The 23421-nt window shown below is 47.5% G+C and overlaps 1 protein-coding gene across 5 annotated transcripts in view; it reads left to right on the forward strand.

The window, feature by feature from the left end:
• SLC12A4 (solute carrier family 12 member 4) overlaps positions 1-23421 on the forward strand; it is a 78685-nt gene that overhangs the window by 35593 nt on the left and 19671 nt on the right. For all 5 annotated transcript variants that reach the window (XR_008311248.1, XM_053270950.1, XM_053270951.1 and 2 more), the window contains exons 3-13: positions 2811-2942; positions 5335-5481; positions 7319-7373; positions 10159-10289; positions 11787-12028; positions 14444-14658; positions 15558-15722; positions 15837-15935; positions 18891-18948; positions 21000-21174; positions 22553-22671. Coding sequence is in view for 4 of the 5 variants with exons in the window: in XM_053270950.1 (XP_053126925.1) it covers positions 2811-2942; positions 5335-5481; positions 7319-7373; positions 10159-10289; positions 11787-12028; positions 14444-14658; positions 15558-15722; positions 15837-15935; positions 18891-18948; positions 21000-21174; positions 22553-22671 (1538 nt within the window). In the remaining variant the exon portion in view is untranslated. The remainder of the gene's footprint in view (positions 1-2810; positions 2943-5334; positions 5482-7318; positions 7374-10158; positions 10290-11786; positions 12029-14443; positions 14659-15557; positions 15723-15836; positions 15936-18890; positions 18949-20999; positions 21175-22552; positions 22672-23421) is intronic.

Consider the following 23421-nt stretch of genomic DNA (forward strand, 5'->3'; position numbering starts at 1 on the left):
AGGGCTAAGAAGAGGGCATCCTTTGATTTCATGATAGGTCAGGGTTTCTCCAACGTGGGTCCCCAGACATTCTTGGACTTCACCTGGCGGACCTTGGTATTAGGGGTGTGCACGAATCACTTTTTGCGATTCGAGCTTGAACCGAATAGCAAAAAATTCAAATTGAAATTTGTCAGTTTCATTGTGGGGGTGGGGAGGAAAGAAAGGAAAGTGGCGGGGGGGAGGGAAAATTGGGTTGTTATTGAATAAAGTTTAGTTAAACAAACCTAAGGTTGCTTTGTATTTGCAAGGGAAGCAGCTATAAAACAGCAGTCTATTGAAACAGGTGCATTTTAAAAAATTCCATTAATTAGTATTGAGGGCACTTGAAAATAAGTAAAAGATACAGGGCTAAAGTAACCAACTGGCAGCCCTAACCCTTCTGACCGGCTGGCGTAGAGTTGGCACAGAGGGCCAAAGTTCAGGGCTCTTTCTGTCTTGCTTCAGAGCCGGGCCTCCGTCTCCTGCCAGCTTGCTCACACTGGATGCTAGCAAGCAGCTGCTTCATCGGGTCACAGTGAGACGCGCCGTGCGCCATTTTGTATAAACGGTTTCCATGGAGACAGCCCCTTGGTCTCCTGCGGCTGCAACAGCAGGCCCCTCATCAGTTTGTTAGCTCCTTCAGAAGTTTGCCTAGCTGCTGTGAGGAATGTTCCACTTGGCTCCAGTCGGTCTTTTGGCCGCTTGGAAAACACACACACGCACACACACACACACACACACACACACACACACACACACCTCTTCTGGTAATTGTTGGAAAAGAGCACCAGACTTGAGCAACGCAGAGTATTTGCATGGAGAGAGACCTTTGTATGCTGAGCCTCTTTCTAGGTCTCCGTGCTCAATTTGCACCCATGTGCGTGAGTGTGTGTATGTGAGAGGACAGCTGGTCTTGTGGCAGCGAGCATGACTTGCCCCCTTAGCTAAGCAGGGTCCGCTCTGGTTGCATATGAATGGGAGACTTGATGTGTGAGCACTGGAAGATATTCCCTTCAGGGGATGGAGCCGCTCTGGGAAAAGCAGGAGGTTTCAGGTTCCCTCTTTGGCTTCTCCAAGATAGGGCTGAGAGAGATTCCTGCCTGCAACCTTGGAGAAGCCGCTGCCAGTCTGTGAAGACAATATTGAGCTAGATAGACCAATGGTCTGACACAGTATATGGCAGCTTCCTATGTTCCTATGAGTGTGGGAAAATGAACAACCCACCCAGAATTCCTTGGGATGAATGACCCACCCTCCCGGACAACCTGTGTTGGAAAGTGTGTGTGTGTGTGTATAGGAAATGCACCAAGATTTGTTCCAACACTAAAATGAAGCGTGCTAATTTGGACACATTCTAGTCTGAGGTAGACTCCTGCCTACAACCTTGGAGAGCCCTTGTTAGTCTATGTAGACAATATTTTATTTTATTTAGTATATTTGTAGAGAGAGAAAAGGAAAGATTGTGCCGTTGAGTTGGTGTCAACTCCTGGCGACCACAGAGCCCTGTGGTTTTCTTAGTGGAATACAGGAGGGGTTGACCATTGCCATCTCCCGCACGGTATGAAGTGATGCCTTCCAGCACCTTCCTATATTGCTGCCGCCCCATATAGGTGTTTCCCACTGTCTGGGAAACACACCAGTGAGGATATTTGTACACTGCCCCAAACTCACTTCTCTGGGTGTTTACATAAAACACATGAAAACAGAACTTAAAGCATCAAAGCAGTTTAAAACCACAATTCTAGTTAAAAAGCGTGGGCGAGTAAATGCATCTTAAGAGTCTTTTAAAAAGCTGTCCGAGATGATGAGGCTCTTATTTCAGCAGGGAGTGCATTCCAAAGTCAACAGAGATAGTCCATCCCTGAGTAGCCACCAGATGAACTGGGACCTCTCCAGATGATCTCAGTGGGTTGCGGGGCTCATAACGAATAAGATGTTAAATTCCCCCAGCCCAATACTGAGCTAAATGGACTCAATATAAGGCCGTGTCCTATGTACCTACTACTGTGACTATTATGAATATCTATATACTGCCGTCCGCTTTCCAACAAAAGTTCCCAAAGCGGTTTGCATAGATCTAAATAAAATAAAATAAATAAATAACCAATCCTACTGGCTTGTCAGCCTCTCTGACCTCAGATGCGTTAAGGCTGGACTCGGAGCAGATCACCCCCGAAAGACCTAAGGACGTGGTGAGGCACACATGGGTGCAGACACTGCCTGTTGTATAGGAGCAAACACATTGGCCAACCATGCCAAGCTGTCATAAGGATTACAGAGCCAGCATGGTGTAGCAGTTAGAGTGATGGACTAGGATTGGGAAGACCTGAGTTCAAATCCCCCATTCAGCCATGAAACTCACTCAGTGACTCTGGGCCAATCACTTGCCTCTCAGCCTAACTGACCTCACAGGGTGGTTGTCAGTGAGTGAGTGAATGAATGAATAATATGCAAAGCATTTTGAAGCACGCAGGGCTGCTTCAGCTGGGATGATGGGACTTGTAGTCCAACAGCTGGAGAACCTTCAGTTGCCCACTTCTGCTCTAGTGCCCTCTGTAGGTATTTGTTTAAACTGTTCTAATAATCAGAGCTGAAAAAATCCACTAGTCTACTAGTCTGTGATGAGTGAAAGTGATGCCTGGTGAGTGAAAAAAGTCCTGATGAGCAGTGTACCAACATAGCTTGAGGAACCATCTGGCGAGTAAAATATGTTGTTTAGCTAATAAACCGAGCTAATGTTTCTCCGCCCCTGCTAATAATCACAGCCATCTCCTTTATTTCCTTCACAGGAGGAACTGGATATCCGCCCAAAAGTCTCCTCTCTGCTGGGCAAACTGGTCAGCTACACAAACCTTACTCAGGGAGCCAAAGAACACGAGGAAGCAGAAAATGTGGAAGGCTCAAGGAGGAAAGTATCAAAAGTACGTGGCCTTTTCCCCCTTTCATTTTTCCAGTAGCCAGCTTTTCATTTTCGACATAGTTCTAAGAAGCTGAATCTTAGAGTATTCCCTGTTAATAGTAACGCAGCTGTTCCAACACAAGCTTCAGAGCAGGGGCGGAGCCACCATTGAGCGGATGGGTTCAAAGAACTCAGGCCACCACCCCCAGGGGCCGCACCTGACACTCCAGACACGCCCCCCCATCTGATGTCAGACATGGGTGGGGGGGTGATTTAGCTCCCGAATGGGGCCACGTGGTTACAAGGCAGCTTCCTATGACTTGGAATTCAAAGTGGGATACCCTGCTGGCCCGACCTCACTTGGAATCCTGTGTCTGGTTATGGGCACCGCATTCTACGAAGGATGTTGATAAACCGGAACAGGTCCAGAAAGGGCCACCAAGTTGGGGAGGAGCCTGGAAACCAAGCCCTATGAGGAATGGCTGAAGCAGCTGGGTCTGTTTAGCCTGGAGAAGAGAAGATTAAAGGGGGACACGATTGCTCTCCCCAAATATCTAAAGCACTGCCGCCGCCAAGGAGGAGGAGGAGACTCTTGTTCTGTGTGGCTCCCAAGGGCAGCAGTGCTGGACCCCATGGCTTGAAATGGCAAGGGAGCAATTTAGGCTAGACTGTTAGGAAGAATTTCTTGACTGTAAGAGCTCTTGGACTGTGGAATAGTCTGCTTCGGGCTATGGTGGGCTCTCCATTGCTGGAGCTTTTCAGACTGAGATCCTAAGCATCTATCAGAGATGCTGTTGCAGCTTCCTCAACTGAGCGGCGAGTGGGAGTGGCTCGAAGACCTCCAAGGTCCCTTAAATTTCTTCAATCCTGTGACTCTTAGGGGCAATTCTCATGATCACCAAGGAGGGGGGGCGGGGGCAGCTCCAAGGATCTTACCTTCCCTGCAGACAATCCAAGGATTGGTGGTGGAGGGTGCTCCCTGCTCCCGCACAAACAGCCTTGTTTCATGAAGCACGGAGCAGGGTGGAGGGACCTGGGGCAAGAGCTCATTGTTCCGGACCCCGGAGCTCCCACAATGCACTGCGGGAGTGTGCGGTGCATTGTGGGGATTCCCCACACCCCCGGCGACGGCATGGAGCCTGCTCCTGTGCCAGCACCAGCTGGGAGAAGTTGGCACTTGCACACGAACAGTTAGCCCGAGTTAAGGGTGTGCTTGTGCCCGTCCCCTCAGCTAACCGGCGGGCTCTGTAGGCACATTGGCCACAGCGGCGGCGGGATCCATGAGGATCTCAGCAGTTCTCACAGGCAGCCCAACCCGGGCATGGTTGCTTGTGAGAACGGCCTCCTAACTGGGTTATGTTGATGCTTGTGTGACCTCTGTACGCATCATGGGACGACGATCCCTCCCTTCGTTATCCATGCCAAGAGAAACCAATCGGTTTTAATTTCCAAGCAGGCAGCATAGATGCAGTTTAGGGTTGGGCAGTACAGTGACTCGTTTCTGTGAGGCAGGAAGATTGATTCAATCTTTGCCTCCTGGGCTTAGTCGGAGAGCCTGCTAAAGATGAATCGCGCCCTCCATTTGTGAGCAAGAGGCTTTTCCTGATGAGTCTGACCCCTCCTCCTGGAGCGGATGCTGCTTGGTCCCTGGTTGCCATCCCAGAAGTGGCATTTTTGGCAACTGGATTTTCTGGAGGTCCACTGGTGGCTCGCATTCTGTGCAATGAAATGCAGACAGTTTGGGACTGGCCGTGCTGTTGTGTGTGTCTTGAACACCACCTGTTCCGTTGTGGCAAGAGGTGGTTCCACTTCAGTTTAAAATTGTGCAATTACAGTTGAGTGATGCCCTGTCCACTCTGGGTCCATGATAGGATGATGGGAGTTGTAGTGCAACAACATCTGGGGACCCAAAGTTGGGAACCCCAGAGGCCCTAGTGGTTGGGAATGATGGGAGTTGTGGTTCAACAACATCTGTTGACCCAAGGCTTGGGGTCAAATGCCCTCTTCCATCAGTCTCCTGGATTCTTGCCATCATCCACAGGAATGAAGTCCACCTCCCTCTTGTTTGGGGGATCTTTCAGTCCCCTATGGTTTCACTTTGCCCCACGCGTACTTGATGAGCAAGGGAAACTAGCTTGCTTTCATTGAGCCGAAAGACACACACTCCCAACAGGTGAGCAACTCGTTCTTCTTTCAAAGCTCAGACTTTCAATATGGTGGTGGTTGTTGTTGTTGTCTTTAGTAAATCTTGAATATATGTCTGTTTTAAATACGTAGCCTCTGTTAGTACTGGCCTGGATGTCTCCAGTGAACATTTTTCATGGGGGAGAAAAGTGAAGCCTGATGCTTTCAACACTTTAATCCCTTAACTGTACTGATGTTGCTTTTTCTGATTTATTTTTTCTTCCCCCCAGTCACCCAGCATGGGCACCCTGATGGGAGTTTACTTGCCATGCATGCAGAATATCTTTGGGGTCATTCTCTTTCTCCGATTGACGTGGATGGTGGGGACAGCGGGGGTCATGCAGTCCTTATTGATCGTCTTGATCTGCTGCTGTTGTGTGAGTACACGGCCTGCATGTGTTGCTCCTGGTTGTGACGATTGCTTAATAAAATACCTGGCTTAGTCTGGGCAGTATTGTGTGTGCCTTTTTAGCCTACTTTCCAGTAGGCTTATGAGATCACCTGGTATTCTGTGTGTGTGTGTCCGTGTGTCCACCCTTATCAGCTTCCCAACCCCTGGACCAATATCAACCAAATCAGGTACAGTTGTAGGGCCACACAGGGGAACCTCAACGGCATGGTTTGTGATGATGTCATCCACCCCGATCCAAGATGGCAGACGCGTAAACTTTTGAGGCGCAAGTGGGCTAACTTGTGAACCGCTTAGCCGATTTGAACCAAATTTCCTGCAGCTGTAGGGACTCATAGGGATGCCCAAATGGTGTGGTGTGTGAGGATGTCATCCACTCCAGTTCAAGATGGTGGCCACATGGACGTTTGAGGCACATGCGGGCTAATTTGTGGACTGTCTATCCCATTTGAACCAAATCTGGGGAGGTGAAATCGGGTGTCTCTGTGCCACTGTGCCACTGAACTGCTACTGCAGGCCATGCCACCCATCCAGCCATTTATTTATTTATTTTTTGAATTTGTATGCCGTGCCAAACTTCCATCTCTGGGTGGCTTACAACAAATCAGCGTGTGAGAGCAGTGTGTACCATTTCTGGAAGAGTTCTTCCTCTGGATGTGCCGCCTGGAAAGAAGCCCAGAGATGTAGCAGGCACCCTCCTCTGAGGGCAGCTGGTTCAGCTACTGGAGAGGCTGAAATGAACCAATCTTCCCCGACCCAAAGATGGGGCAGTGAGCCATGCCTGGGGGAGGCTGAATGGAAGGAACGTAACAGCCCTGCTGGATCAGGCCCAAGGCCCATCGAGTCCAGCATCCTGCCGCGTCTCTCCCTTAAAAAAACAACAACTAGTGCATAACATGTCTTGTAACAGCAGTTAGATCTCCAACATAGGAACAAGCCATGGGGCAGAATGTTGGGTTCAGGGAAATGCCCCTTCTCAGCAGCATTCCTTGTAACGGATCCCCAGACGTTGTTGACTACAACTCCCATCATCCCCAGCTGCAGTGTCTGGGGATCATGGGAGTTGTAGTAAACAATGTCTGAAGATCCCTTTTACAGGGAATACTCTTTTTACCTCTCAAAAGCAGCCTCAGATTGGGGGAGGACTGAACTTGCAGTGGTATCCAGGGACATACAGTATATATGCTAAACAAATGCAAGCTGTGTTTATTGGCTGACATACAGCGCCTGGGTGCTCCAGAAAAAAAATCATCCATGCTGCAGAGAGCTTTCTTAGCTGCACAGTGTTGGATGTGTGGCCGGAAGGGGAGAGTGAGTTCTGGCTGTTGGCTCTGGGTGTGCCCTGTATCTGAAAATAAGTCCCAGAGGGTTGCACAGACCTCAGGGGCATATTTCAGGTGAAACAAGGTACTTCTGGAACCCAAACCAATAGCCAAAATCCCGCCCACCCCGCAAGAAAGTTCTCTGCAATACGGGTGCGGTTTTTTCTGATCTTCCTCACTCCATTGCTCCAGAGGTCGGCCACTGAGAGTATAATGTGTTACACAGTCATATACATATACAGGGCTGATATGATTTATTCCCAGTACAGTATCCGGGTCTGAGTGCAGAAATGACGACCCTTTGAATGCCATAACAATTTTCTTGCTAGGAAGAGTAACCGGCTCTGTGTAGTTCACTGGAAATATGTTGTATATTCAAACGTGTGAATTGATATCTACTTGGCGATTTACCTGTCTTCATAGTAGAATTACTGTGGTCTTTGCAACGCTTTCTTGCCAAATCCATTCTTTTGTTGTCCACAGACCATGCTGACAGCCATATCAATGAGTGCAATTGCAACCAATGGCGTTGTTCCAGGTAACACCCAACTTCCTTGCCTCTAAATGCAGATTTAAGCCACTTGGGAGTCTGCATGCTGCCTAGGTGTTTTTAGGTGTTTCAGCCTCAGCCTGCTCCTTCAGCAAGGAGGCTCGTGGGCACAAGTCGTTTCATGAGTATCACACCCATCCTGTGGCGGCTTCATCGGTTACTGGTCCGCTTGTGAGCTAGATTCAAGGTGCTGGTCTTGACCTTTAAAGCTCTACACAGCTTGTGGCCGGGATACCTGTCGGACCGCATTTGCCCATATGAACCTGCCAGGGCCCTCTTTTCATCATCTCAGGCCCTGCTCATGACTCTGCCACTAACGGAGTTCCTCTTGGCGGGGACTAGAGACAGGGCCTTTTTGGTTGTGGCCCCTCGGCTTCGGAATGCCCTCCCTGAAGAGCTTTGCTATGCTCCCTCCCTCAGTGTTTTTTTTAAAAAACAACTAAAACCACATCTTTTAAAAGAGGCTTTTAAATGTTTCACCTGTTACTTATATCTTATATATCTTTAGATTTAGTTTTCATAATTCTCAATTTTTGGCTTTTAAAGTAACTTTTTAATTTGAAATTTAATCCCGTTTGTGGTTTTTAGCCTGACTTCTAACTTGTTTACTTAATTTGGTTGATTTTATTACTTTTATTGTATATTGTATCTATTTTATTGTTGTCAGCTGCCCCGAGCAGTAGTGTCCTGGAGGGGTGGGGTATAAATATTTTAAATAAATAAATAAAATCAAAACCTCCACCCCTCCATCTGCAATACAGAGATAATATTGTCGTAGCTTACTGGGTTGTTGTAAAGATACATAGGGGACTTCCTTATAGTGAATCAGACCCTTGGTCAATTTGATGCAGTGTTGTCTACACACTGACTGGCAAGGTTTACCAGCCCTACGACTATGATAAATATTTATATACCACTTTTCAACAAAAGTTCCCAAAGCAGTTTACATAGATATAAATACATAAATAAAATGGCTCCAAGTTCCCAAAGGGCTCACAATCTAAAACAAACATAACATAGACCTCAGCTGCAGCCCTTGGAGGGATGCTGTGCTGGGGATGGATAGGTCCAGTTGCTCTCCTCCTGCTCAAGAAAGGGAATCCCCACTTTAAGAAGGTGCCTCTCTGCTCAGTTAGCAGGGGGTGGCGATGCTGCCAAGGGTTGAGCCAGGGACCTTCTGCACGCAAAGCACCTGCCCACCACTTAGCTATGGCTCTGTCCCCACTAGGAGATAGCTGAATGCAACTGGCCAAATGTAGATTGCATAGGAAGGTGCCTTATGCAAAGTCAGACCACTGGTCTATATAGCGCGGTATTGTCTACGTCAGGGTTTCTTAACCTTGGGCCCCCAGATGTGGTTGGACTACAACTTACATCATCCTCAGCTACAAAGGTCATGACTGAGGATGATGGGAGTTGTAGTCCGACAACATCTGGGGGGCCAAGGTTAAGAAACCCTGGTCTACGCCATGGCTGCACAACTCCGGCCCTCCTGCAGATGTTGGCCTACAATTCCCATAATCCCTGGCTGTTGGCCACAGCCGGGGATTATGGGAGCTGTAGTTCAAAAACAGCTGGGGGAGGGGGCTAGGTTGAGCAGACCTGGTCCCTGCTGACTGGCAGTGGCTCTCCAAGGAGTCTGTCTGCAGCCTGACCTGGAGATGCTGCCAGGGATTGAACCTGGAACCTCCTGTATGCAAAGCAGATGTTCCTCCATTGAGTTTATGGCCTCATCCTCACCGTTTGGCTAAGCTCCATTCATTGCACTGTTTGTACAGAGCTCTCATGTAAACCACATGAATAAGAGTGCTTTGCTGCAGTCTGGAAAACAGCAGGGTTTGGATGTATCTCACCTGATTGGATGAGGGTCAAAGGCAACGCAGGCTGTTAAGAGAACTGGCGTAGCACCACGCCTGGGGGTGCTGTGCATAGAGTTGCCACATGTCCAGGATGGGCCTAGGCAACCTAGGCTCTCCATCTTTTGTTGAAATACAACTCCCATCATCCCCACAATAACAATAAATTGTTGCTGAGCCGAGAGCCTTATAGTAAGTCCAGAAATTGGACTTCCTGACCAGGATGGAGGAAAACCAGCCCTGCAGGGGCAAGGGCACCATTGCACGGTTGGGTTCAAAGAACCCGGGCTGCCCATGAAAAGGGCCGCCGGAGGGAGAGAAAGGGAAATAAATGCAGCCAGCCAGCAAAGAGCTCAGGAGGGCTTGCACGGCTCCCCTTACCAGTGATGTCACGTGCACGGACGTCATGCAAGGGGTCCGCCAGCAGGAGGGACATGAGTTGTCCTTCCTCTGGCTAGGCCAGCATTGTACCCCTGGGTAAGAAATGTCCAGGAGTTTGAGCAGGAAGATTGCTTTAATGAATTGTACCCATGTTTCTGTTGCTTTTCTTTTTCTGGGACATTTTTCTCTAAATGGTAGCTAGGAATGATGGGAGTTGTAGTTTAACAGGAGCTCGAGAGCACAGGTTGCTACCTCGGTTCTTGGGCTATTGTACCATGCCTGGTTCCCACCCCATTTGGGCTTCTCTTAACATCCGGCCTGCCAAAGAGTTCTGGAGAACTTAAAAACTTGCTGCTCATCACTTTGGGTCGTTTTGGTTGGCCCCAATAAAAGTCTTCCCAGATTGCGGCTTTTAGATTAAGATATATAACTAGTGTGTGCATATGTTGATCTGTCTCATTTTCAAATATGTATTTTGCTTAATCCTGGGGGAGAATGTGCCCTCATCACCGCCTTTCCCCCTCTCTGCTTGGTAGCTGGTGGCTCATACTTCATGATTTCAAGATCTTTGGGTCCTGAATTTGGTGGAGCTGTGGGACTCTGTTTTTACCTGGGGACAACCTTTGCAGGTGCAATGTACATCCTTGGAGCCATCGAAATCCTTCTAGTAAGTACTAGCCAAGCTCTTAAAGAACAGCACTTTTTCATACAACGCATAATTAACCTATGGAATTCTCTGCCACAGGATGTGGTGACAGCCACAAGCCTGGATGGCTTTAAAAAGGGCTTTGTCTAATTCATGGAAGGCAAGTCTATCAGTGGCTACTAGTCTGAGGGCTATAGGCCACCTCCAGTCTCAGAGGCAAGATGCCTCTAAATACCCATTGCAAGGGAGCAACAGCAGGAGAGAGGGCATGCCCTCAGCTCTTGCCTGTGGGCTTCCTAGAGGATCTGATGGGCCACCGTGTGAAACACGATGCTGGACTAGACAGGCCTTGGGCCTAATCCAGTGGGGCTATTCTTCTGCAAGGCAGGAACATATTCACACTTTTGATAAATGCACACAGATACAGGTGGACCTCATTATCCACAGATTTACGTATCCGCAGTTGGGAAAATGACACCTGACCTCGGCATACGCAAAACACCCTCCCAAAAAACCATGCCGACCTCACGTATCCACGGGTTGGAGGTGTCCAGAAACAGGTCCACCATTTTCTTCGATGGAGCCTCAAAATGGCTCCCATCTTTGTTTAAAAATGGGGGAGGGGGGGTGTATTACCTGTATTACTTTTGATTGCTCTGCACCCCTATTTACATGTTGTGCTCAATGCAGTGCAATCTGTGTGTTGTGTATGCACATACAGACCTATCCACACATACAGTTATTCACTCAATGAGGCCATTCACACAATCAACAACTGTGTTCTACCTGGGTTTGGAGGCTGCGTGTGCTCCCAATCTTTGGTTGTGTGGAAGCAAGGTAGGAGGAAAACCTGGGTAGCTTCCACACAATCACGTCTACCCAGGTTCTCCTCCTACCTTGCTTCCACACAACCAAAAATTGGGAGCACACACAGCTCTCAAACCCGTATAGGACACAGTTTTTGATTGTGTGAATGACCTCATTGGGTCAATAATTGTACGTGTCAGACCATTAGTCCATCTAGCTCAGTGTTGTCTACACTGACTGGCAGTAGCACGCCAAGGTTTCAGGCAGGAGTCTCTCGCAGCCCTCCCTGGAGATGCTGCTAGGGATTGAACCTGGGACCTAGATGCTCTTCCACTGAGCTATGGCTCCATCCCCTGAGGGGGATATCTTCCAGTGCTCACATAGAGTCACCCATCCAAAAGCAAACCAAGGGAAGCCCTGCTTAGCAAAGGGAACAATCCAGTCTACTTCTTCTCTTCCTAGCTGGGAACTGACCTTTGTCATGCCAAGAATGACCAACAGCCATCAATGCTTGTGCAATTGACAGGGAGAACAATCAAACCTAAGAATATCGAGAATCACTTGCCTTTTGCTGTAGGCACTGAGACAAGGCTGGGGAAACTTGGCCCTCCCAGCTGTTCTTGAACTGCAACCCCCATCACCCCCAGGTGGCTGGGGGTGATGGGAGTTGTAGTTTGCCCAGACCTGCACTAAAGTAACCTTCCCTTCCAGACTTACATTGCTCCCGGGGCCGCCATTTTCCACCCCACTGGAGCCCACGACACCTCCAATGCCACGCTAAACAACATGCGAGTGTACGGGACCTTATTCCTCACCTTCATGGCCGTTGTGGTTTTTGTGGGCGTCAAATACGTCAACAAATTTGCTTCTCTCTTCCTGGCTTGCGTCATCATATCCATCCTGTCCATCTATGCCGGGGCGATCAAGTCCATCTTCGATCCGCCTGTTTTCCCGTAAGTGGTTTTCATTCCGAATTACGATTCGAACCGCCTCAGTGGTGCTGCTCTAAATGTGTTCATCTCTTAAGGTGCTAGAGCTGCTTCTTGGCTTTTAACCAGCAGCAGGTTTAGGAATATAGGTTTAGTCTAACTCTAGGACTATAGGAAGCTGCCGTATGCCAAGTCAGGCCCTTGGCCCATCTAGCTCAGTACGGTCCTCACAGACTGGCAGCGGCTTCTCCAAGGTTGCAGGCAGGAGTCTTTCTCAGCCCCATCTTGGAGATGCTGCCCAGGATTGATCCTGGGACCTCCTGCATGCAGGCAGGCATATGGGGCCATAGCCAAATGGAGCCACAGCTCTTCCACTGAGCTATGGACCCATCCCCTAAGGGGAATATCTTACAGCACTCACGTGTAGTCTCCTGTCCAAATGCAAACCACGGCAGACAAAGGGGGCAATTCGTGCTCACAAGACCAGCTCTCCTCCCTATATAGGGTACACCACAGATAGAAACCCCTTATACTGAGTCAGACCATCGAACTATAAAGCCCAGTAAGGTCTATGCTGACTGCCAATGCTTCTCCAAGGTTTCAGGCAGGAGCCTTTCCCAACCCTGTCGGGAGGGAACTTGGGACATTCTGTGTGCAAAGCAGATGTTCATTCTGGAATTGTTTGGTGTATGTGGTGCCTTATTAGGAACATAGGAAGCTGCCATATACTGAGTCAGACCCTTGGTCCATCCAGCTCAGTGTTGTCTACACAGGCTGGCAGCAGCATCTCCAAGGTTACAGGCAGGAGTCTCTCCCAGCCCTGTCTTGGAGATGCTAGGGAGGGAACTTCCAACCTTCTGCATGCAGATGCTCTTCCCAGAGCAGCCCCATCCCCTAAAGAGAATATCTTACAGTGCACACATGTATAGTCTCCCATTCAAATGCAAACCAGGGTGCTGTTTGCTTAGCAAAGGCCATAGTTCCTGTTTGCTCCCACAAGACCAGCTCTCCTCTTTATATATTATATAAACTATAGCTCTCTGACTTTATATATTAATGGCTTAATATCCTGATTTTCATTAAAATTCAGCATAGCTTTCAGATAAAACAGAAAAGCACAGTTTTATGATAATACACTGTTATAAAAACAGATAAAATGCCACAGGCAATAAAAGGCCAATTAGGCAGGCTTCTGCTCCCAAGGAGCCTACAATCTAAAAGAAAACAATGGGAAGCAGAGAGAGAGAGAGAGAGAGAGAGAGAGAGAGAGAGAGAGAGAGAGAGAGAGCACCCAACCCCAGGGTAGGGAGAACAAATATGAGCAAATGCCATTACCCAGTTGGGAGTGACGGTTAAAAGGATAAGTGAAGGGCCACATGAGCTAGGTAGGTTTTAAGAAGGGCCTTTAAGGAAGAGAATTGATGCCACAGAGGTGTTCAGGGAGGGAGTTCTGCACCTAGAGGGGAGGAACTAATTGGCAGGAAGTTTCAGACTGACAAAAAGAAGTACTTTTTCATACAACACATAATAAATCTATGAAATTCTCTGCCACTGGATGTGACACTGACTTGGATGGTTTTACATAGGAAGCTGCCATATACTGGGCCCGACCATTGGTCCATCTAGCTCAGTATTGTCTTCACAGACTGGCAGCGGCTTCTCCAAGGTTGCCGGCAGGAGTCTTTCTCAGCCCTCTCTTGGAGATGCTTCCAGGGAGGGAACCTGGACCCTTCTGCTCTTCCCAGAGCAACTCCATCCCTTAAGGGGAATAACACATGTGGTCTCCCATTCAAATGCAACCAAGGTGGACCCTGCTTAGCTAAGGGGACAAGTCGTGCTTGCTACCACAAGACCAGCTCTCCTCTCACTTTTTAAAAGGGGCTGAGACAAATTCTATGGAAGACAGGTCTGTTGGTGGTTATTTGTCCTGATGGCTGTATGCTACCTCCAGGTTCAGAGGCGGGATGCTTCCGAATAACAGTTGCAGGGAAACCACAGCAGGAGAGGAGGCCTGCCTTCATCTCATGGTTGTGGGCTCCCCAGAGGTGTCTGGTGGGCCAATGTGGGAAACAGGATGCTGGATTAGCTAGAAGCCTGATCTGGCCAAGCTTCTGTTCCGTTTAAGGAAGCAGGTCACCTTTTAAAAAATTTTGTTTTTAAGGGAGCCACTTTCTGCTGCATTCTGAGGAACTTGGCTGAGGGCAGGGTTTCCTCTGTGGTTCTGCTAGAAACCTTCTGCTTATCCCCTTAACTGTCGTTCCCTACTGGGTAGCTGCATTTGCTCATATTTTCCCTCCCTCCTCTGGCCTCTCTTCCACGCCTTCCACTGTTTTCTCCCCTGGCTCTTTTAGATTGTAGGATCCTCGGGAACAGGTTCTGTTGAGGACCCTGCAAAATGGAAAATATCTGACCCAGCTGCGGCCTTCCTTCTTCCCCCAGTGTCTGCATGCTAGGCAACAGGACCCTTTCCAGGGACCTCTTTGACATCTGTGCCAAAACCACCGTTGTTGACAACGTCACTGTGACTACCAGCTTAACGGAGCTCTTCTGCCCGGACAACAATTTGACCTCTGGACTCTGCGATGAGTACTTTCATTTTAACAACGTGACGGAGATTGCCGGGATACCTGGAGCTGCGAGTGGCATTTTGAAAGGTGCGGCCAAGGACCCCACTGCATGAAATGTAGCCACTTTTGCGTGCTGTATACTGTGCAAGAGGTCAGGCCCCTGCCCCAAGGAGCTTACAGTATAACATTTGACAGAATCCACCATAGTTAGTGTCCTCATTGGTCCACATGCCAAAGACTTCTGAACTGCAGTCCATTCACTGCAGACTTCTTGAACTTCCTAAGTCATTGTGTAAATATTTCCTTTTGTCTAACGTAAGGCAGTAGTCAGATGTGCCATGCCATTCATTCAGTGATCCAGGGGCTTCCCAGATGATGTTGGACTACAACTCCCATCATCCCCCGCCATTGCCACCCAAGGTGGAAACCCTTACACCAGTGTTCTTCATTGCAAGGTCTGGGATCCAGAGTCCCCTGACTAATTATTTTTTAGGCATGGGCAAAGCTTCAGGCTTTTAGACCTGAGCACAGTCCCACGACATTGCACGGAGGTAACCCGTTCCCACCACGCCGTGCTGCACTTTGCCAGGTATCAGTGGGGCTCCTTAAATAGAAACCAAGTCCTCTCAGGTCCACCTTGGGAGGTGCACATGGAGTGCTGGGAAACGTAGTTCTTCCCAGCACTTTCCCCATAGCACTCTCCAGGGACTACACTTCCCAGCACTCCGTGTGTGCTTTCCAAGATGGCGCTGTGTCCAAGAGGGCTCCATGTCTCTTCAAGGGCCCACCTCCCAGCTCTGTGAAAAATGCAGCACTGCGAGGTGGTGAGTGTGGTGGGGAAAGGCTCTCACACTAAGGGGTTGGTACTTATGTCTTTGGCTTTTATGCCAAAGTGGTCCCCATTTGAAAAAAACAACAGTGAAGATCACTACCCCGCACGAGCCCATCCGCTTACCCCATGCTCCTGATGTTTTTTGACCCACAAGATAATGTCTGGAGCAACTATTTGGAGAAAGGCGAGATCCTGGAGAAAGCTGATCAGCCATCTGTTGACGTGCCTGGACATAAGAACAACCTTCACTTGTATGTTTATACCGACATAGCGACCACCTTCATGGTGCTCGTTGGCATCTTCTTCCCTTCAGTGACAGGTGAGGATGTGGAGAGGATGGAATATCTTCTGGGAATTTTATATATATGTGTGTGTCTCGTGCGCTTAGATTTTAAGAAATCATTTTCATACAGGCTTTTTTCTTTCTTTTAAGGGATCATGGCTGGCTCAAACCGATCTGGAGACCTCAAGGATGCCCAGAAGTCTATTCCCATTGGAACTATCCTAGCCATTCTCACGACATCTCTAGTCTGTATCTTTTTTTCCCCTTTTTCCTTTTGGAAATAAAAAGGTGGTGGTGGTTCTGATGTGCTTGCAGGCTTCCCAGATGGACCTGGTGAGACACTGTAGGAAACAGGATGCTAGCCTAGATTTTGGATGCATAATGACCTGCTATCTTGTGTTTGGAGAAAACACAATTTAATCAGTAAGTGGCTTCAGACATCATATGGAGTCACAGTTCATTTTATTTTTATTTACTTATTTGTATTTATTGTTAGGTTTATATACCACCTTTCATTAAAATAATCACAAGGCGGTTTGCAATACATTTTAAAAACAATACAATTAACTAAAATTTATATTACAAATTTGGGTTGGTGCCACAGATGATCACCAAATCCTGGCTTGTTCCACCATAATACATAGAGACATTGCTGCTGTGTTACTGGCCTTGCAAGTAGGTTCCATGCTGGTTCCACGCCTATGTGAGATCCCTGTGAAGATGGAGCTACTGGAATGTATCAAGATTAAGCCTTGATTGCAGTTTCAGACTGAGACCATGACTAGGAAAAACAAAATGGCTTCAAACATTGGGTTCAGCTCATGGTTGGACTGCCTGAAATAAACCACAGTTTGTTGACTGGCATGGGTTCAGACACGCAAACTAATTGCAGTTGAAGCAAACCATGATTCCATGTGCTGTCAGAACCGGCCCCGTTTTTAAAGCTGTGGATAAAGAATGGAACTGTTAAAAACATAACGAGGACGTTCCCCATGTTAAGACCGTTGAAAGTGCAAAGTTATATGATCAGGTAAGTTACAGAACTTTGCATAGTTAGGTAATCTACCCTAACTGGACCACATCTTCAAGCATAGTGGCTGTTTTCACAAACCAAAACAGGATTGGAGGAGAGCCAGGCCCGCTCCGGATTGAAGGCCATGTGCTTCCAAAGATCACAGTAGGAGGGGAGGGGAGAGGTCGTGTGGGACCCGGAAGCTGAGTAGAACAGGTGTGGCCAACCCACATTCTGTCCTCAGCATTTTATCAAGGATGGACAGCTACCCTACCTGGTGCCCACACGATCACTCTCCCCTCCTGTCTTGCTACGACCGCTGATTGTGAGTGTTCACATGGCTCTGATACGAATATGACGAATATTTATATACTGCTTTTTAACAAAAGTTCCCAAAATGGTTTGTTTGTTTGATTGATTAAGTGCCGTCAAGTCAGTGTCAACTCTTAGCGACCACATTGATAGATTTTTCTCCAGGATGATCTGTCTTCAACTTGGCCTTTTAGGTCTCATGGATTATTCGTTGCTGTCATAATCAAGTCCATCCACCTTGCTGCTGGTCGTCCTCTTCTCCTCTTTCCTTCAACTTTCCCCAGCATTATGGACTTCTCCAGGGAGTTGGGTCATTGCATAATATGTCCGAAGTATGATAGTTTGAGCCAGGTCATTTGTGTCTCAAGTGAAAATTCTGGATCGATTTGTTCTATGATCCGTTTGTTTGTTTGTTTTTTCCTGGCTGTCCATGGTCTCCTCAAAAGTCTTCTCCAGCACCAAAGTTCAAATACTTTTTTCTATCTTGTTTCTTCCAAGTCCAGCTTTTGCATCCATAGTGTGTCACAGGAAAAACCATTGTCTGAACTATTCTAATCTTTGTAGGAGATGGTTTACATAGATATAAATACATATATACCCTGGCTGGGTGCTCTTCTGACCCTGTTCAGGGTCATGAGAATAGCCCTATCATGTTTTCTTCACAGGAGGCATCCTTCACCCTAGAGACATTTATAACACACAGTTCTTTTATGGCCTTTTTTTGTTTTTCCATTTTGGTGCCTGGTTCAGCTGGTTTGACAGCATTCCGGGGACCACTTAGTTGTCAAGGATCTTCTGGGCATGCACCTTTTCCAAGGGTGCCTAAGAAACAGAGATGTGGGAAGGCAAGTTGGGATGGCCAAAGAGAAGTAGGGCCAGGAGACCCTCTGTAGAGTGTGAAAGCCTTAAGGCAGGAGTTCTCAAATGGGTCCCCAGGTATTGTTGTTCTACAAGTCTGCGTGGGGCTGCCCTTGAAGTCTATTCAGAAACTGCAGCTAGTGCAAAATGTGGCAGCTAGGATGTTATCCTGAGCTGCCCGCTGGGACCATATTACCCCCGTTTTGAAAGAGCTACAATGGCTGCCAATCTGTTTCCGGGTCCTATTCAAGGTGCTGTTTTTGGTTTTTAAAGCCCTAAACAGTTTGGCCCCTGGATACCTGATGCCTGCTCCCAAGGGTTTCTGCCCGTTCGATGAGGTCATCAGAGGGGGTCCTGCTCCATGTGCTGACAATGAGGGAGGCTCGCCTGTTGTGTACGCAGGACAGGGCCTTCTCAGTCATTGCCCCCAGACTTTGGAATGCACTCTTGGTGGGCCTCCACTCCCCAGTCTCCATCACAGTTTTTAGAAAGCAAGTAAAATCTTGGCTTTTCACCCAGGTTTTTAAATGAGTGTTTTGTTTGCTGCTGCTTTGTATCTTATTGTTATATTGAACATGTGGGTTTTTTTCTTTAATTTAAAACCTCTTAATTAGAGCTCTCTTTTTATATTCCACTTTAAATCTTGTTGTGTAGTTTTTACGGTTTTATGTTGTTAAATGTTTTGTAAACCACCTTGAGATTATTTTAATGAAAGGCAGTATAAAAATTAAACAATAAATAAATAAATAAAATTCCCATCATCCATAGCCACAGTGGCCAAAGTTCACTGTGGGTGATGGGAGTTGTTGTCCAACATCACATTTGCCTTCAGTGGAGTGTTTTCACTGCCCTGTGAATTTGCAGACCAAAACGTTCTACAATTATGTTGGTTCTGTTAGTAAATTTTATTACTGTACGGTTATAAACCGGGAATAGTTATGGGAAATTCTGCTGTAGGACCATGCTAACTCTTGCTGATATCAAAAAGCAAATGTTTTCCTGAATGTAATGCATACTTTCAGATTTCAGCTGCGTGCTGCTATTTGGTGCTTGCATTGAAGGTGTGGTTCTTAGAGATAAGTAAGTAACCCTCAGACTTCTGCTTCTGTTTTTGAATGAGAACGTGCAGCTGATCTTCCTTTGGTCCATATTGCAGCTTTTGCTATCTGGAATTTCTGTTTTCTTCAGTACCTGCAATTCAGTCCTGCTCTGATCACTGTCCATGCTTATTCTTGCTTAGTGCAAGGCTGTATGTCTTCTGTGGTTCCATACAGGCACAGACAAATGCAGGATTTTAGTACTGGATCCCCCTGAGGATCTCAGGTTTCATTGTGTTGTCCTCTGTCTCCCTCCCCCCCCCACCCCATTTAACTAAAAAAGCAAGTTTGATTATCTGGCTTTGGTTAACTGAATACCCCTTGCAGATGCAAAATAAATTGGGCAAAATGAGCAAGCACAATCTGCAGAACTTGTACAGATTGCAGCATTCAACTTGCCTTGGAGCAGAACTTGACGGATCTATTTTTGCTCAGAATATACATATCCCTGTCTATGTGGTCATACAAATACCCCAAATATATTTACAAATCTAGCAAACCTACATATGCTATAGATGGCAGTGATTAATGCTTTCTTTATCCCAAGCAAGTCCGTTGGAGTCAGTGTTACATCTCCCCCCCCGCCCGGCCGCCCCCTTCAAAATCCCATCCTTCCTTCAAAGAGCTCTAGGCAACACTCAGGAGCGTCTTTGAACCATGCAATCATTTTATTCTCACAACAACCCTGTGAAGTAGACTAGCCTGAGAGGGGATCTCTGCCTCATGATCACCCAGTATGCTTCATGGCTGAATGGAGATTTGAGTCCAGATCTTGGGGACATAGGAAGCTGCCTTATACTGAGTCAGACCCTTGGTCCAGCTAGCCCAGCATTGTCTGCGCTGACTGGCAGCGTCTCTCCAAAGTTTCAGACAGGAGTCTCTCCCAGCCCTATTTGGAGATGCTGCCAGGGACTAAACCTGATATAGATGCTCTGTCACTGAAACTACCCCATCCCCTAAAGGGAATACTGTACCTTACAGTGCTCAAATGTCGTCACCCATCCAGATACAAAGCAAGGCAGACCCTGTTTAGCAAAGGGGACAATTCATGCTCACTACCCCAAGACTAGCCGTCCTCCTTTTAGGCTAAATCCAGCATTCGAACCTCTATAGCACACTTGCTTGCAAGGCATTCAAAAGATAAAGGGGTTTTTTTTGTGGTGGGGTGAAATTCCTGTGTCTTTAACCGACCACAGCTAAATCATAGATTGCAGTTTGATACATTTTTAGAAATGCAAACTCTTTAGTGATCTAAGCTTCTTTACACATCACCTTGCATCTCTGGATCTCTGAACAATTTTCATGTGTCTTCACTGGAACAGGATCATCATGTTCCTTCAACTTTAGCCGCCTCCTTTTTCCTTTTCTTTTTCTTCAAAATCTTGCTTAACCCAGAGACCAGAGCTGTATCGTGCATTTCTTGGGAACATACGAAAAACGTGTTTGGTGTAACCACTTGGATAAGAATACTTAAGAATACTTATCCAAGTATTCCAATAACCAATATTGAATTAGCACAATTTTGTGGAGAGGAGAGCTGGTCTTGTTGTAAAGGAAAAGTGTGCTGTTAAGTTGATTTCGACTCCTGACACCCACAGAGCCCTGTGGTTTTCGTAGCAAGCAGGGCTTGTCCCCTTAGCTAAGCAGGGTCTGCCCTGGTTGCATATGAATGGGAGACTTGATGTGTGAGCACTGTAAGATATTCTCCTTAGGGGATGGAGCCACTCTGGGAAGAGCAGAAGGTTCCAAGTTCTCTCCCTGGCAGCATCTCCAAGATAGGGCTGAGAGAGATTCCTGCCTGCAACCTTGGAGAAGCTGCTGCCAGTCTGTGTAGACAATACTGAGCTAGATAGACCAAGGGTCTGACTCAGTATAAGGCAGCTTCCTATGTTCCTATGTGTGTGTTTGGGGTCTGCCATATCTTGTTGTAGGAAATGCATCTTGAGTTCCACTTACAAAAAGCTCTTAAAACACGTAGAAAGTAAACGCATCCCAAGTTCTCATGATAAATGACTAACCCCATCTTTTCCGCAGATACGGGGATGCGGTGAACAAGAACCTGGTGGTGGGCACGCTCTCGTGGCCCTCGCCGTGGGTCATTGTGGTGGGCTCCTTCTTCTCGACATGTGGGGCTGGCCTGCAGAGCCTCACGGGAGCCCCACGGCTGCTCCAAGCAATTGCCAAGGACAACATCATCCCTTTCTTATGGGTTTGTACACACGGAGCCCACTTCCTGCTCTTGTGAGGGTCAAAGCAGGCGCTGTGATGCCTGCCGTCTTTTCCGAGGGACTACCTGAAAAAGAGCACCATGAGTCTGGAAATCTGTTGTGCTCTCCCAGAAAAAAATGGGGTAGTAAAGCTCCCTGGCCATGCTAGCTTGCATTTTGCTCTTTGAAGAAACGCCTACAAAAACACCAAGTTTCCAGTCCTCATTAAAATATGATAGGTCACGTGGTCAAAGGTGGGGCACAAATAAAAATAATCTCACATCTGTTCTGTGGTTTCGAAGCCCAGGATTTTTAAAGGGAAGTCTTGCATAGTCTGTTGCTGAGAGCTGCCCACCTGTGCCCACCTCTACTTCGAAATTGCCAAATGTCAGTACCAGGGATGGAGCAACTGGCCCTATCCACAGCATTATTTATTTATTTTCTACATAAACCGCTTTGAGAACTTTGGTTGAAGAGCAGTTTATAAATATTCTTAGTAGTAGTATTAGTAGTACAACTCCCATCATCCCCAGTCCAATAGGTTGTGGCTGGGGGTGATGGGAGTTGTAGTTCAACAAGATCTGGAGGGCCAAGATTGCCCACCCCTGGTCTATGATACCATGACTGCACAACTTTGGTCTTCTAGCAGATGTTGGCCTACAATTCCCACAATCCCGGACTCTTGGCCACTGTAGCTGGGGATTATGGGAGTTGTAGTCCAAAAACAGCAGGGGGCAAGGTTGCGCAACTCTGGTCTGCACAAAGGATTTGAAGACCTTTGCAGATAACGGCAACCTTCTGGGCTCATAATACGGCTGCCAGTTCTGAATGAGTTGTCCCAGTCTAGCTTCATGAGGGAAGGGAATGAAATAAAGAGGAGACCTCAAGGATGGATTTGGAGCCCGTAGAGTTACATAGGAAGCTGCCTTATACTGAGTCAGATTATTGGTCCATCTAGCTCAGGATTGTCTCCAGTGGTTGGCAGCAACTATTCAAGGTTTCGGGCAGGGGCATTTCCCAGCCCTGCCTGGAGAAGTCAGGGACTGAACCTGGGGATTTCTGCCCGCAGAGCAGGGGCTCTACCACTGAACTATGGTCCTTCTCTGCCCTACACATTTCAAGTAATAGAAAAGGGGCAACTAACAAGCAGAAGGCTGCCAGCTCGAATCCCCGCTGGTACTATATCAGGCAGCAGCGATCTAGGAAGATGCTGAAAGGCATCATCTCATACTGCGCGGGAGATGGCCATGGTCCACCCCTCCTGGATTCTATCGAAGAAAATCACAGGGCTCTGTGGGCGCCAGGAGTCGAAATCGACTTGACCACTTTATAGAAGAAAACAGACAACCTGTTTCTGTATTCCTTCCTCTCTCTGTACAGGTGTTTGGCCACGGGAAGGCCAATGGTGAGCCAACGTGGGCCCTCCTGCTGACAGCGTTAATTGCAGAACTGGGAATCCTGATTGCCTCTCTTGACATGGTCGCCCCAATCCTTTCAATGTGAGTAGCAGCAGTTTTGCTGTCGTCCGTAAGTTGCATGCTTCCAAATGGTTAGTCAACCTTCTCTTCACCTCTTGTGGATCGCAGGGGATTCAAGGAATCGTTCCAGGACAGGGGTTCTCAGCCTTGGTTCTCCAGATGTTGTTGGACTACAACTCCCATCATCCCCCAGCTACAATGGCCACGAATGAAAGGTTGAGAACACTTGCTCTAGAGTAGGGCTGGGCAAACTTGGTTCTCCAGATGTTGATGAACTACAACTCCCATCACCCCCCAGCCACAAGTGTTGGGAGTTGCAGTTCAACAACATCTGGAGGACCAAGTTTGCTCAGCTCTGCTCTGCAGTTCATGGGAGATGCTGACCAGGCCTGTTGAGCCCCACTGAGGGTGTATCCCAGAATATACCAACATCCTCTCCTGTGCACTGCAGAGGAAAATGGATCATGTTTTACAAACTACTTTATGGAAACGTGTTCCACAAGCTACTAATTTTCTCACTGGGAAGCGCCGTGATAGGATTCTGAGGATAGCTGGCTGTTTGAAAACCAAAAATTGCCATAATATATCATATTTAGCTGAATAGAAGACTCTGAATTTAAGATTACCCCCTCCCCTCCAAAACAGGTTAAATACAAGCTATGCCTGTATTTAGTGCAAGTGAACAGGACTCTGAATTCAAGACGTTCCCCCAATTTATAAACATCAGTGAACTTGTGGAGGAGATATAGTCTTGGATTCAGGTACAGTAAG

The sequence above is a fragment of the Hemicordylus capensis genome, chromosome 9 (genome assembly GCF_027244095.1).
Source record: "Hemicordylus capensis ecotype Gifberg chromosome 9, rHemCap1.1.pri, whole genome shotgun sequence".
Lineage (NCBI taxonomy): Eukaryota > Metazoa > Chordata > Lepidosauria > Squamata > Cordylidae > Hemicordylus > Hemicordylus capensis.